Source organism: Paramacrobiotus metropolitanus, unplaced genomic scaffold, assembly GCF_019649055.1.
Source record: "Paramacrobiotus metropolitanus isolate TYO unplaced genomic scaffold, Prichtersi_v1.0 Parri_scaffold0000012, whole genome shotgun sequence".
NCBI lineage: Eukaryota > Metazoa > Tardigrada > Eutardigrada > Parachela > Macrobiotidae > Paramacrobiotus > Paramacrobiotus metropolitanus.
The window spans coordinates 1,694,330-1,706,511 of NW_026570232.1; the positions used below are offsets into that span (position 1 = coordinate 1,694,330).

At 41.6% G+C, this 12,182-nt stretch overlaps 2 protein-coding genes and 1 non-coding gene across 3 annotated transcripts; 2 read left to right on the top strand and 1 right to left on the bottom strand.

The window, feature by feature from the left end:
- Window positions 1–408: 408 nt before the first annotated feature.
- Trnaa-agc (transfer RNA alanine (anticodon AGC)) lies at window positions 409–481 on the bottom strand. Its single transcript has one exon. It is a non-coding gene; the product is annotated as a tRNA-Ala (tRNA).
- Window positions 482–1,061: 580 nt separating this feature from the next.
- Window positions 1,062–6,629, top strand: LOC129583938 (uncharacterized). The gene is made up of 8 exons (XM_055475992.1): window positions 1,062–1,845; window positions 2,053–2,345; window positions 2,654–3,242; window positions 3,653–4,012; window positions 4,396–4,743; window positions 5,348–5,485; window positions 5,576–5,684; window positions 6,316–6,629. The coding sequence occupies exons 1-8, from the start codon at window positions 1,616–1,618 to the stop codon at window positions 6,418–6,420; spliced, it is 2,172 nt and encodes a 723-aa protein (XP_055331967.1). The 5' UTR covers window positions 1,062–1,615; the 3' UTR covers window positions 6,421–6,629.
- Window positions 6,630–7,619: 990 nt separating this feature from the next.
- Window positions 7,620–11,933, top strand: LOC129584012 (uncharacterized). Its single transcript, XM_055476092.1, has 3 exons — window positions 7,620–8,104; window positions 11,053–11,126; window positions 11,547–11,933. Exons 1-3 carry the CDS (start codon window positions 7,860–7,862, stop codon window positions 11,618–11,620), a joined length of 393 nt encoding a protein of 130 aa, XP_055332067.1. The 5' UTR covers window positions 7,620–7,859; the 3' UTR covers window positions 11,621–11,933.
- Window positions 11,934–12,182: the final 249 nt, after the last annotated feature.

The following is a 12,182-nucleotide window of genomic DNA, read 5'->3' on the forward strand; positions in this document are numbered from 1 at the left end:
GACTGACTGCGGGTTGGCTAGCGTCTTTGGTAAGCCGATACTGCCAAAGCCAGCGAAAGCCTCCTCCTAGTACAAACTTCTTAAACTTGAAGCGTAAAGAGTAAAGAGCGTAATAAACTGAATCAAAAAAATGAAACTTCACTAATTAAGTCAAGTGAATGTTAAATGTTATAAAAGTATCAGCTAGTAATTGTACCGTCTGTACTAATCGTAATTACTAATTAGTTAAAAACATGTTCCAAAATGCCGAAAACAATAAACGTCGAAAATTGATTTCAGACATTTTGTGCTTTCTGTTTCAAAAGTATAATAAAAATTTCGAAAATTTCTTCGAAATTTTGTATTTGATATTCTGAATTTTAAAAATTATTGTAAGTAATGCACCGCGGTCGAATTGTGCAAAAAATTTGGAGATGCGGGGTATCGATCCCCGTACCTCTCGCATGCTAAGCGAGCGCTCTACCATTTGAGCTACATCCCCTTTTCGCTTATTAAATGGAATGCCATTATCGAATTAAGCGTAAATTTCGGTATCCCATTAGACCTGGGGAATCGTTTTGGAGAACTGGAAACTGATAAATTTAAAGAAAAGGTACGATAAATAGAAAGATTGTTTTTATTGGCTTCTTCCCAAATTGTTTTTACTGACTTCTTCAAAAAACGAAAAGCCTTTCCGTTTACAAGTATTTTTGCAGTTATTGAATTTCGGCGTCGCTGTGTACGTACGACGTACACAGAAAATTCTTATGCAAGTATGGTAATGCAGTTGTTTGTATTTACAGAATTTCGATTACTGTACTGAACAATGTTAACATTTATAGTCTGCCAGAAACGTCAAAAACATACGCTGGATATTTTTTCCTTTTTTCCACAGAGTTTTGTGAACTACTTACAATAATTAACAGTTTCTAGAATTTTTGCTCTACCATTATTAAATAAGGCTATGAGTCTATTACAGGCTTGCAGCGCAGTTTACCATGTGGGGCCACACGGGTGGTGTCTACCTGTGGAGTTGATGATTTGCATAACTGATAACTGGCAGCTTTTACAAAGATTTTTGAATTTTTCATTGTTGATTGTTTTTGTTTGTCTGTTTGTAGTTTTCCCAACCGCAAGCGTTCCAGTTAATGTCCATGAGCTTGCTGACTTTTTGCATCCTCTTGTTTTAGGGCTATCGGTATTCTGTATGTTACATTAGCGGATTAGCCCTTATAGCTTGTTGAGGAAGCCTAAAATTAATAAGTGCACCTCTTTTGGGGAGATGGGCGAAGAATTCAAGCGATCGACTGGAAAGTTTCCAGTGGAAACTGGAGATGATTGCAAATTGGTGCACGGTGGTGCCTAATTTGATAGTTACCCGCATCAAGCAGACAGCCAAACGGCAGTAAGGGCAGTTCCCGAAGTCTTCAGCGGACATTGGCGGAATGAAGTCCTGTGCTTGATGCTTTTTCGCAGCGTCTGTGTGAGTACCGCTCGAAGTGGATTAGCGATAACCGAATAACGCTTTGGTCTGCGAATTCTGTTTTCTTTGTTTTGTCCCCTGGAACGGAATCTCTGTCGATTGTCTGAAAAAGCCTATTTTATTTATCTTTTCGGCGTATCTTGGAGTGGAACCATGCCGGCTAAGACTTCGGTGATGCGAGAAGAAAGCGATTTGGAAGAGCACGAAAGAGACGAACTCGACAATCTAGATGCGCGCCTGCGACGCGCCGAGCAAGCTTACCAACGAATACTCCACAGCCTTAACATAGAGCCCGTTCCGAAATTCCCAAAAGACGTTCCTGATAAGAAACGGGATCACAGGATTGATGGCGCACCCCAACATTCCCCAGATATACGTCCGCGGTAGGATTAAGGAGCTTACGTCAATGCATGAATTTTAAGCTGATGTTTAGTTCTGTTACAAAAAATTACCGAAGATTAAAAATTTTAATAAAGGAGTACTATCCTGTCTTTTAGTAGCTTGAAGTATTTGTAGATTGGATTCCTCTATGGGTGCAACAATGATGAGGCGAAAATGGGAAAGCCAGAAATATTTTCCTTTATTTTTAGGATTTTAAAATTGCCTAACTACGATGCTGCGGAGATTGTCCAGCGCGAAAGCAGTCCGCCTGCCGACGGTTTAGAACAGTATGCGCGCTCGAAGGCCCTCGTTCCTCCGCTTCGCTTCCCATCCAATCGGCAGTCGCAGGACGACAAGCTGCAAGTGATCGAGGAGTCCAATCGCTCTGAGCGGGATATCCATGTCAGCGCGCTGCGGAGCGCCCTCCGCCCGGTCCGGCTGGAACGCCCCGTGTGGATTCAGGAGCACCCTCCTCCGGAAGTGGCCGATAACGGCAGTAACGGTACGTGTGAGTGTGCGACTGCAAAAGAAATATTCCCTTGTGGCGTAGCAAATTGCAGAGTGTAGTTACTGGATTCTGGAACTTTCTGAATATTTACTGCTTTGTTTTTCGGAAAATGTCCTTATCGTAGTTTATCGTAGTTGTAGTCATGAATGCATTTTTATTTTTTTACCTAATCAAAACAAATAAAATCTGGGAATAATAAACACTCTACAGTAATCCAGTAAAACAAATTTTAAGCAATCGTGCATTGCAGTTTTTGTTGGGAAGTAAATTTTTTATTCTACCTGCGTTTTGTATTTCTTCAGGTATATCCGCTCAGCCCGTTCTTTCGTCCGGTCGCCATGGATCCAGCTTGGAAAATGGCGTTTGTCCAGCTCCGCGCAGTAATCCTCGTGATCTCGTCAGGAATATTTTTGCCGGTTACTCTCTGGAATATCCCAACGGGAAAGCTGCCACCCCAAAATGGCAGAAGCAGCCACCCCAGATAGACAGACCACTCCAACAAGCAGTCAACTCCAACAAGCAGCCATCCCAGATACCCATTATCCCAGTTCCAACGAAACCTCAAAGCAGCGGAGCATGGAGCGGCTCGTTAGATTCTCCATCGTCACATTCCGGGAGAAGCTTGAGCAGCAGATCTTTGAAACTTCCGGTCAGTAAGAAGAAACCGGAAAACAGCGATAATGGTAAAGAAAAGCCTGTGGTTAAACCAGATTCACAGGCGTCGGATGTCGACGACGATACGTCCAGTCACAATACATATATTACCCGGTCGAAATCCGTGCAGGATTTGCCTTCGGTGGGACAGTCTGTCCGTAGCCGGTTGATCACGGTTCCTCTTCTCAAGCCCGCTCCACGAGTCAGCCAACCGGTGTATCGCCGCTTCCGCGGAAGGTTCGCGCTAATTCATATTACGATCTCTCGTTGAAAACTTGAAAGCTAAAGCCAGCGTTGTGTGGTAACGTTGAAGTATCGTAACCAAACGGCTCAATATTTCCGATATCAGCTGAGCGGAGAATTTACCTGTAGTGATACGTATTACGTAGATTGTTATAGGGAATAGCAACAGTACAGTTTCACTTTTATTGCAGACACATTGTAGGTTGCGCACTATTCGTGCTACATATTGGGCAGTTGATTTCTTTGGTTGTTGATTTCTATAGTATTTCCAGTGCTCGTAGTGTGATGGTGTTTAAACGCATCATACATTTAAAAGTGTCTGGTTATAGCCATGAGAAATATGAATAGAAACAAAAAACCTATAATGTTCTCGTACAGTATTTCAACTTTTTTTTCATGTTTAGGTCATTAGAGCGATATATGGCGGAGCGCGCTGAGCGCGAGATATCGGATTTAGAAGAGACCAAGCGACAGTTCCGCGCTCATCCTCTGCCATCGTGGATCCATGAACAGCGTATGAGAGATATGAAAAGTGAGGAGCAAAAGCGGAAGGAGAGAGTGCAGAATCGAGCCAAAGAGATGTTGGAACAGGTTAAGCCTTTCGAATTCCGGGTAACTAAAGACCGAAAGCGAGTGGTTAGTGAGGGAAAGGGGAAGAGTGTTTCGGAGAGAGCCGAAAAGAAGGAAGAGCAGAAAGGAGTTGTGAGAAAGAGCGTTTCGGAAAGGGGAAGGACCAGAACGAAGGGTGTAGCGGAAGCTTTCAGGTGAGCATGGTTTCGTTGTGCTTTTTTGCAATTTTGTCGTCTCGCTGTCTTTGATTGCTACGCCGTGTTACAGTTGCGAATTTGTTGTACGTCTACTGTAGTTTCCGCTTTGTTGATGCTGCGTATTGTACAGCTGAGATCTCTCATCTGTTAGTGCGCATATTATCGTAGTGTGATGGCAGTCGCAGTTTGCGCTGTTATACTTTCATCTTGGAAATAACTGTCAGCTGCACAAAAGTTGAGCTATGATTCACCGGGTATGACTCATTTTTTGCAGTTAATGCAGTTTTTTAATCGGTACGTAAATATTTCTAATGTAAGCACCTTTTTTAATTAGTCTCTAATTGTAAGCCGAATAAATGCGTTAATTATTCTGCTTTCAGGGTGACCGTACCCCGCACTAACTGCCACAAGCATCTGCCGACGGCGCCCACTTTCCAACCGCACATCAACCACTCTGTTCCGGATTTTGCACGTTTGCATGCCAAACTGGACCGGCAACGGGAGGATCGACAGGAGAAGAATTTCACCACGGTTCCGCGGCCCTTCCATATGAATCAACAACCCGCCAAGAAAGACTCGAGGAGGGGAGACTCCCCAACGGGATCGCAGTCAGCGCCTAGTCTTTTCAAAGCCTCGGCGCCGGATTATGATAATTTTGCGCTGCCTTTTGAGGAGATGGTCCGACCCACCAAAGCCTTCAAATTAATGACTGCGTTTTCCAAGCAAAAGTAAGGCAACGAAATAGTATGCGTCCTAAGTGAGCTGAAAAGAGCGCAGTGAACGACTAGTGATAAGTTTGCGTTTTGGAAATACAAATAAAAGAAAATGATAGTTCTAAATAAATAAATTATTGTAAAATGATGGTTGCTAAAAATAAATGAAATGTTTAAAAAATAAAGTACATTTATAAATTTATGATTTTTTTTATGCATTTATGAATAAATTTAGTTTTATGTGTTTTTATAAATTTGTATATTAAATTTTGCGTGTAGCGCTCTTTGATACTTTGTGCAGCGGGGAGAATCTAAAAATTACTGTACTGACACCCTGCACTCGGATAAGTTTTGTACAGTATGAGTAGTACGGCACTGTAGCGAGAGGAAAGTAAAGCCGATTGCGTTCAGCCAGTAGCCAGCAGTCCGCATGCAACTGCAAGCTGTGTGAGTGAGCTGTGAACAGCGGTCGTACAACGTACGCATGGCTGCACAGCTGAAACTTTCTCCGAGTGCAGGGTGTCAGTACAGTAAATAAACCTGGTGCTCGGTTCCGTAAATGGCAATGATTACACTGGGAGTTAATGAATATCCACATCCTCATACTTTTCTGGTGTAGGATTGAAGAAGATCGGCGCAATGCAGCCTTCTTCGACGAGGATCCAGTACTGGTCGAACGTGTGCGTGAAAGCTTGTTGGTGCGGGATGAAGAGTTAGGGAAACTGTCTGGTGCCTCTAAAATGCATCACAAAAATCGGTTAGTAGTTGTCGATTTCGGTCCGTGAAGTTATGAGTGACAAATCCTAATGCGTAATACGATAAAGTATATTCGTAATGTTTGCTGCAGGGTGTCTGAAGTGCATGAATCCCAGCACGGGCGCGAGTACCTGGAAATGTTATCCGATGTGCGTCGGCGACTTAGCGAACGACCATTTATGTGGGAGCGCACGCAGATGGTATGTAGTGATATCGTCCATCGTTTCTTTTAGTTTTGAAACAAATTTCATCCGAAACACCGTTGCCTCTCTCGGATAGTAACTTGTAATTTCATTCTTCAGATTGCAGTAAATAAGAGAATTTACACTTTTTCAACGGGAATTTGCACTTTTTGCAACTAATTCAACACTTCAAGCCACAATTCGCATGCTGAAGCCAGCATTTAAGAGATTCGTATGGTAATCTTATCCCTGTCGTCAAGTTATACTGTACTAGCGCACATTTTTTAAGGTCGAACAGCGAATCGGCTACTCTGTTGCTCGCCGCCGTCGCGAGCAAACGAAATAGCCTTCATGAAAAGAATTAGGATGCAGTGCAGTGGCACGCATTGAGTAGAGTCGTAATGATGACAACGGCTAGTCCGACTGGCTGACGCATGCACCGACATGGGTTCAGCATGAAGGGCATAATTGGGTATAAATCTGAAGCAGCTCAAACTTTTTACAGTTTACACTTTTTACACTTGTTTTTAACTTTTAAGTGTCATTATTGGTTGTTCAAAATATTCATATGAGCACTTTATTTTACATGCCTTTGTTTATCTATATTGTTGTTATTGGATAGTGCGAATCAGTTTTCTTTAATTTCCAGGAAGAACGGAAGCGGCGCATCGAAGCCAAGTTTCAAGAGATTTTACAAGGCGATGCTGTGGAAAATATTTTTCAGCGTGCAGTCAGTGGGACAGCTGGAGACTGAGTTTGCAGCCTTCCGAGTTCTGCATTCCTGTCCTTTTTCGCAATATTATTGTGACCGTGTTTTTATTTTCCTGAATTTTTTTGTTCCTTTTATTTGTTACGGAATCAGTATTTGTTTTTCGAAGAAATTTTGTTACTGTGTGATCAGGTGGCGCTTGTTGTACAAAGCTGTGTCCGGTAAAACATTTTTTTTCGTTTTCGTGAAGATTATGCGCCAACAGTTCTATTGCAAAATCGTTTTGGATAAACGTTATCCATATGCAGCTGAAGTGTGGATGATCCCTGAAATATATCACCAAATTTAAAATCTCTCAAATTTGTGAAGATAAACGCGCCATGTGCTGTAAATCGGGTCAAACGCAAGCGAAGGAATTAATTTAAAGCGCTCAAAAGTTAAAATAATCTGTCCCTGTATCCGGCAGGGGCAGAAAGCAAATTTCAAAATGAAACCGCTTCAGCGTGAGTAAACATGGTGCGCTACAAAACAAATACTAGAGTAGAAATATCGGCGTAAAAAAAGTTGTCACAAAACATGCAAATAAAATTACCGTCTAATCAATGTAAAATATACAATTTCCTGATCGCCCCTGCATGTCATCCCAAAAAGCGTACGTCAAGCGGTAACCCGATTATGTCGACTACGCCCCTCAGTATGGACTATGGCAGCGATAGCCGGCGACCACTTAACCGGCATCCATCATCGCGCTCATCAGCCGGGCATCGACAATTGTTAATCTTAGCCCATGCCGACAATTAAAGCGCTCCACCGGGATTTCCTGACATGACATTTCCCGTCCGCCGCTGGGTCACTTCACATTGTCCGCCAGCCTGACGCTCAAGCGGGCCGATGACGCAAACCGTGTGCAAGGATTAATAAAGGAAAAACACCCATGTACAGCACATAAAACGAAAGACATATATACATGTACCGGTCCCTAGCCGGCGTCCAATTGAATTACGTCCCCACCAGCGAACGAGTCGACAAAATATTTATCCTACACCATCTCGATCGACAAGGGGATGATTCCCGTTGTAATAACAAACCGTTCAACCATCGATTACACCGGGTCCATGTACAGATACAAGAACATGCATACAACATATTATTGTACATGGCGTATCTGTGCGATACATATAGATATGCTGTAATCCCGGAAACGCGCTTCCCCTGATTAAGTCGTCGCTTCCGACCCGATCCCGGCGTCTATAAAGAGCGCCTGCGGATACCGACCCGGCATACATCAATCCACAGTCACTTTGCTTGACTAATCCCCATCGCAATCATCCCTGACAGGCCGATATTAAGGCCCAATAGTACACTTGACTTAACCGTCTCTATAACATTTTACCGCGGCACCCTGCTCCCATTTATCTGCAGCATCCGTTTCGGACAAGTGTATACGAGCGGTTTCTTCCCCTGTCGATCCGGTGACCTTTAGCATGATGTTCCAGTTCGGTGATAAGCCGGTGGCCGGTGTACTGGCAGTGGTGGTGCTGGGATGTGTGGTGTGTCTGAGTGACCTTTCCGTGGCGGATGCCGACATCGGGGTGGGGATGCGGGCGGCACGGCGCGGCTTCAAGAGCTACGGTCTGCAGACGGCGCGCGGATTCGGCAAGCGGGCACAGGATGCGCAGGACAACATGGTCAGTGTTGACGCCGACTGGCTGCGGGCGCTCCTCCAAAGGTACACAACTACGAACGGCATACCGTAAATTTGAGTGGTCAGTTTTCGACTGGTGTTACAATTAGAGCAATCTTTGAAATTTATTGCAGTAAATGTAGTGCGTTGGCATGTTCTTGCAAATTATTCAGTCGTCAGTTCTCGGCAAGTAGCGGGCAACTTTGACATTCATGTTGCCTTCACCAGCAACGAAAGAATAACATTTTTAGAAGTAGTTTTTAAAACACCTTGGTCGCAATGTTATTATATGGTTGTGCACGTTATGGATAGTCTAAGCCTTGCAACAAATTTATCGCAAAAGTATGTTTTTCACTTTCCATTATAATTTACTGCGATACACGGCAACAGCATAGACAGATATCCACACTGAAGAAGCAATCACAAAATTATTGCTAAACGTTTACATCGAGGTTTCCAAGATATACACGGATTATAAGTTTGTTGAATTAATTTATGGTTATTACACACCGGCAATTTCACCCACACTACAATAAAGTTCTCCTTAACGATCGTATTATAAAACCAATCCAGTAAAGTGCCTTAATCAACCTTTTCCCGGATTCGGTAATTATTGATTTTCTACATACCCGACAGCAAAAGTCTGCACGTGTTCGATCTTCTTAAGCAATTCTGTATGCGATAATTGTTAGCATCTTTCTCACGCTGTCTCTGTCAAGAACTATACACTGCAAAAAATTTGTCGTCCCTAATTGGGACAACTACGTGGCGCCGTCGGCGGTTGACACTGAAGGTGATGTGGCGACCATTCAAAGGTCAAATTTCCAGGCTACACATTTCCTTGTTTTTATTCGCTTCAGCAGACCGGGATTCTGCCGTACGGCACCTGGACGCCGCCGGAACACACGTATTATAAAGGCCGCTAAATCTTTAACGAACCGGTCGCGTGTACACGTGTATTGTGCAAGGAGAGTTGATTAACAATTGCAAGTCAAAGGTTAAAGATTTCCGCTGCACAAGCGACGCAGTGCGTAATACTAATTTTCCCAATAATCAGTTGCAGTCGCGATGTTCCTCCCGGCTGCTAAGAATTAATTAACACACTACAATTCTGCTGTTACAAAGAGAAGGCGTGTAAAATTTGGTGATTATTATATCTAGTAAACACAAATTCACCACAACGATAAACCCGCTAGTGACCTCCACAAATAAAGCACCTCACAAAATTAATAACTTCTAGTGTAAAATTGATTTTAGCATTATTAATTAACTGTGTCACCGCGGTACTGTTACCTAACGAAAAAGTCCATCAAATTTGTCAGTCAAAGAAAGGCGTTACAAATGTGTTCACACATCACTGCTTAAAAACCATATGGCTGATTATTTTAATTTGTACATATACATTTTCCGTATATCGAGCAAGACAAATGTACGTATCTGAATACTGAATAGTTCGCACTGCCTGTTCACACTGTAGCAAATCAAAAGCAATAATTATTTGCCTTTTGTACAAATTGACAAACAACATTTGTATTGAATAGCGTCTCACCGATTTCTAAAAATTTTGAACATTTAATGTCTTTGATCTCGTAAATTTTCATACCTATAATATATGTACCCAATAGTCAATTGTTCCTTAAAGAATTTGATTTTTTATCCATAATAGCGCACAGACAACGCAATTCTGTTAATGGAATTTTTGAACCCGTTTTGAGTGTTTTCTATTAACAAATTAAATGTTATGGTGGATATTGATAAAACTACCAATTATCGCATTTGCTGATCAAAGCGGTATTCTGTAGCTTAAAACCAGATAAAAAATTATTGGAATAATTGCGAATTTCATTGTTTATTGTAGATGTAACATTGCGCCACTAAATAGAAGCTTAATCAATAATCATAGTTTTCAAAAACAAAATTATAGTGGCATTTCCTAGGCAGCACACAAATAAATTTTTCTATCAGACAAACCCAGAATTACGGCGCTATATAATTTCTATTGACAGAAAATGCTAAAGGTTATTTATCTTTACGATGAATGTGCGTGATGACATCCAATCACAACACCATCCATCCGCGTAATTAAAGTCTTAATTTCTCGGCACTGAACCGCCGACCGGTACGAGTACAATATTCATGTGCCAGTTGACCGCAGTTCTGTACGTTAGCCTTTCGATTGGCAACGCCGTAAAGCCGCAGTTTTGTTCATATGGAATGTGTTCCAGGGTTTCCTTACAGGATCTGGAAACAGATCGGTAGATGTTGTTTACCCGAATAATAATGCACATGGTGACGAATTCGATGTGTTACAGTACTAGTATATAGATATACGGCTTAATTGATTTAGCATATACAGAAAAACGGTCCACGATATCGTAAAACTAATGGACCCCATAATGAGTTTATATTCTTGTACAGTATAGACCAGCAGACACCTATGTACAGGGTACCCATCACCCATCATTCGCGGACAAAACATGTATTTAATGATACATTTACCATTCCACTAAAGGAAATTTTGCGTGCCCCAAAGTGTGTTATAGAAGTGTGTACACAACTTTATGTACGACTTACGATTATATCTTTTTGCATAAACTTGTTTTACGTTGTCAATCATAATAAACACAAGGTAGACGGCACGGGTATTTTGCTTTCCATATAGTGAATAAAAGAGATATCGACAGATCAGTCTGGAATAATGGCATAGTCAGCCGGTGCATCATCTGGCGATTCTGGCCAGTGGAGTACTTGTACTAGTACTGTACTTGGATATTGTGAAAAATATTAGACAAACGTCTGTACATTTTAAGATACGTATTAATTTTATGAATAATTGTACGGCCATTTATTTTTCAAATGTTCCTACTGTATTTTTAACTTAGGATGACGTAGAAGCAGCAGCCAGTGATTTACGTCTTGTGGCTGGCGATGAATTGCTTGTGTCTGGCGATGAACTTTTAGCAGCGACGTCCATGCGTTATTTTATCTTGCAGAGCCTATTCTTTACCGCCAATGGACCGCGAAGAAGTGGCAGCTGGCTACGATGCAAGGTTCAGACCGGGAGACGGTACGTCAGCAGTTGTCTTTTACGTTTGGGTTTTCATTCAAAGGTCATTAAAACGGGCATCGAAATATAGCAAGATGTCCCGCTAAGAGTTTTGCATGCATTCACAAAGTTGATTACTGGCATCGTGACATATGATGACGCGGATTCGCCGACTTCTTTAATACTGCGGCCATTTACGGCAAGTCTTTTTATCGCCTGCACAAAATACCAACTACAAAATATTTTTTGTATTTTTTCTATTCAGTGATTTGCAGTTTATAATATCTGTATTACTGGCCTAATTAATTACGCAACAACGATTTTTAAATAAAGATGTAGCGCATATACAGTGACTTCATATATTCCAGCATATATTTCAGTGGAGTGGTGACCCTCAAACAGAAAATATGCAGTACCGTGAATCATCGTTTTTACTTGCAGACATTCTATCGAATAAATGGTCTGGACAGGGCGAAGATCCCAGGAAGAAGCGAAACGTTCTCCATAAAGAATAGCATGCTGGATGGAAGAGTTGGCTAGGAATTTTTGTCGAACATTTATACATGATTTTCCATTGCGAAGTCAAAAAAGAACTAGTTTTGATGAGAATATTTATATTTTGCTGGCCAAAACAAATAAGTCAAGCGCACGAAACTTTCTTTCGGTTATGAAAGTGTCATAATTTTTCTGCAAGAAATGCTTTTTTCGGTAATAAATACCCATGTTGTCTGTTGTTTGATGGTTGAAATTCTGGGATTGCTCTACAAATAAATGTGTTGTCGTAAATCCGAAATTATATCCTTGTGTACAGTAAGCGTGAGAAAATCAAGTAAGATGTGCATTTATGTACTTACTGAACGTTGGAAAAAAAACAAAATTTACAGTTTACACGGACTCTGCACATATATTCGTATATTATTGGTGCTGTTTCGTTATTGCGCCTACTTGCGATCCCTTCTACTACAATCGCGCATTAATATTTATATAAACATTTTGCTTTTGATCAACAGACTGTGTGAAAGCCCATGTTAATTCATGACATCCCAGTGTGCCGGCGTGTGGAACAAATTTACCTTT

Coding starts and splice junctions, on each gene's coding strand:
- LOC129583938 (XM_055475992.1), top strand. CDS start 1,616: ATGCCGGCTAAGACTTCGGTGATGCGAGAAGAAAGCGATTTGGAAGAG. Junction 4,744..5,347: donor ACTGCGTTTTCCAAGCAAAA/GTAAGGCAACGA, acceptor TTTCTGGTGTAG/GATTGAAGAAGATCGGCGCA. Junction 5,685..6,315: donor TGTGGGAGCGCACGCAGATG/GTATGTAGTGAT, acceptor TTTAATTTCCAG/GAAGAACGGAAGCGGCGCAT.
- LOC129584012 (XM_055476092.1), top strand. CDS start 7,860: ATGATGTTCCAGTTCGGTGATAAGCCGGTGGCCGGTGTACTGGCAGTG. Junction 8,105..11,052: donor CTGCGGGCGCTCCTCCAAAG/GTACACAACTAC, acceptor TTTATCTTGCAG/AGCCTATTCTTTACCGCCAA. Junction 11,127..11,546: donor AAGGTTCAGACCGGGAGACG/GTACGTCAGCAG, acceptor TTTTACTTGCAG/ACATTCTATCGAATAAATGG.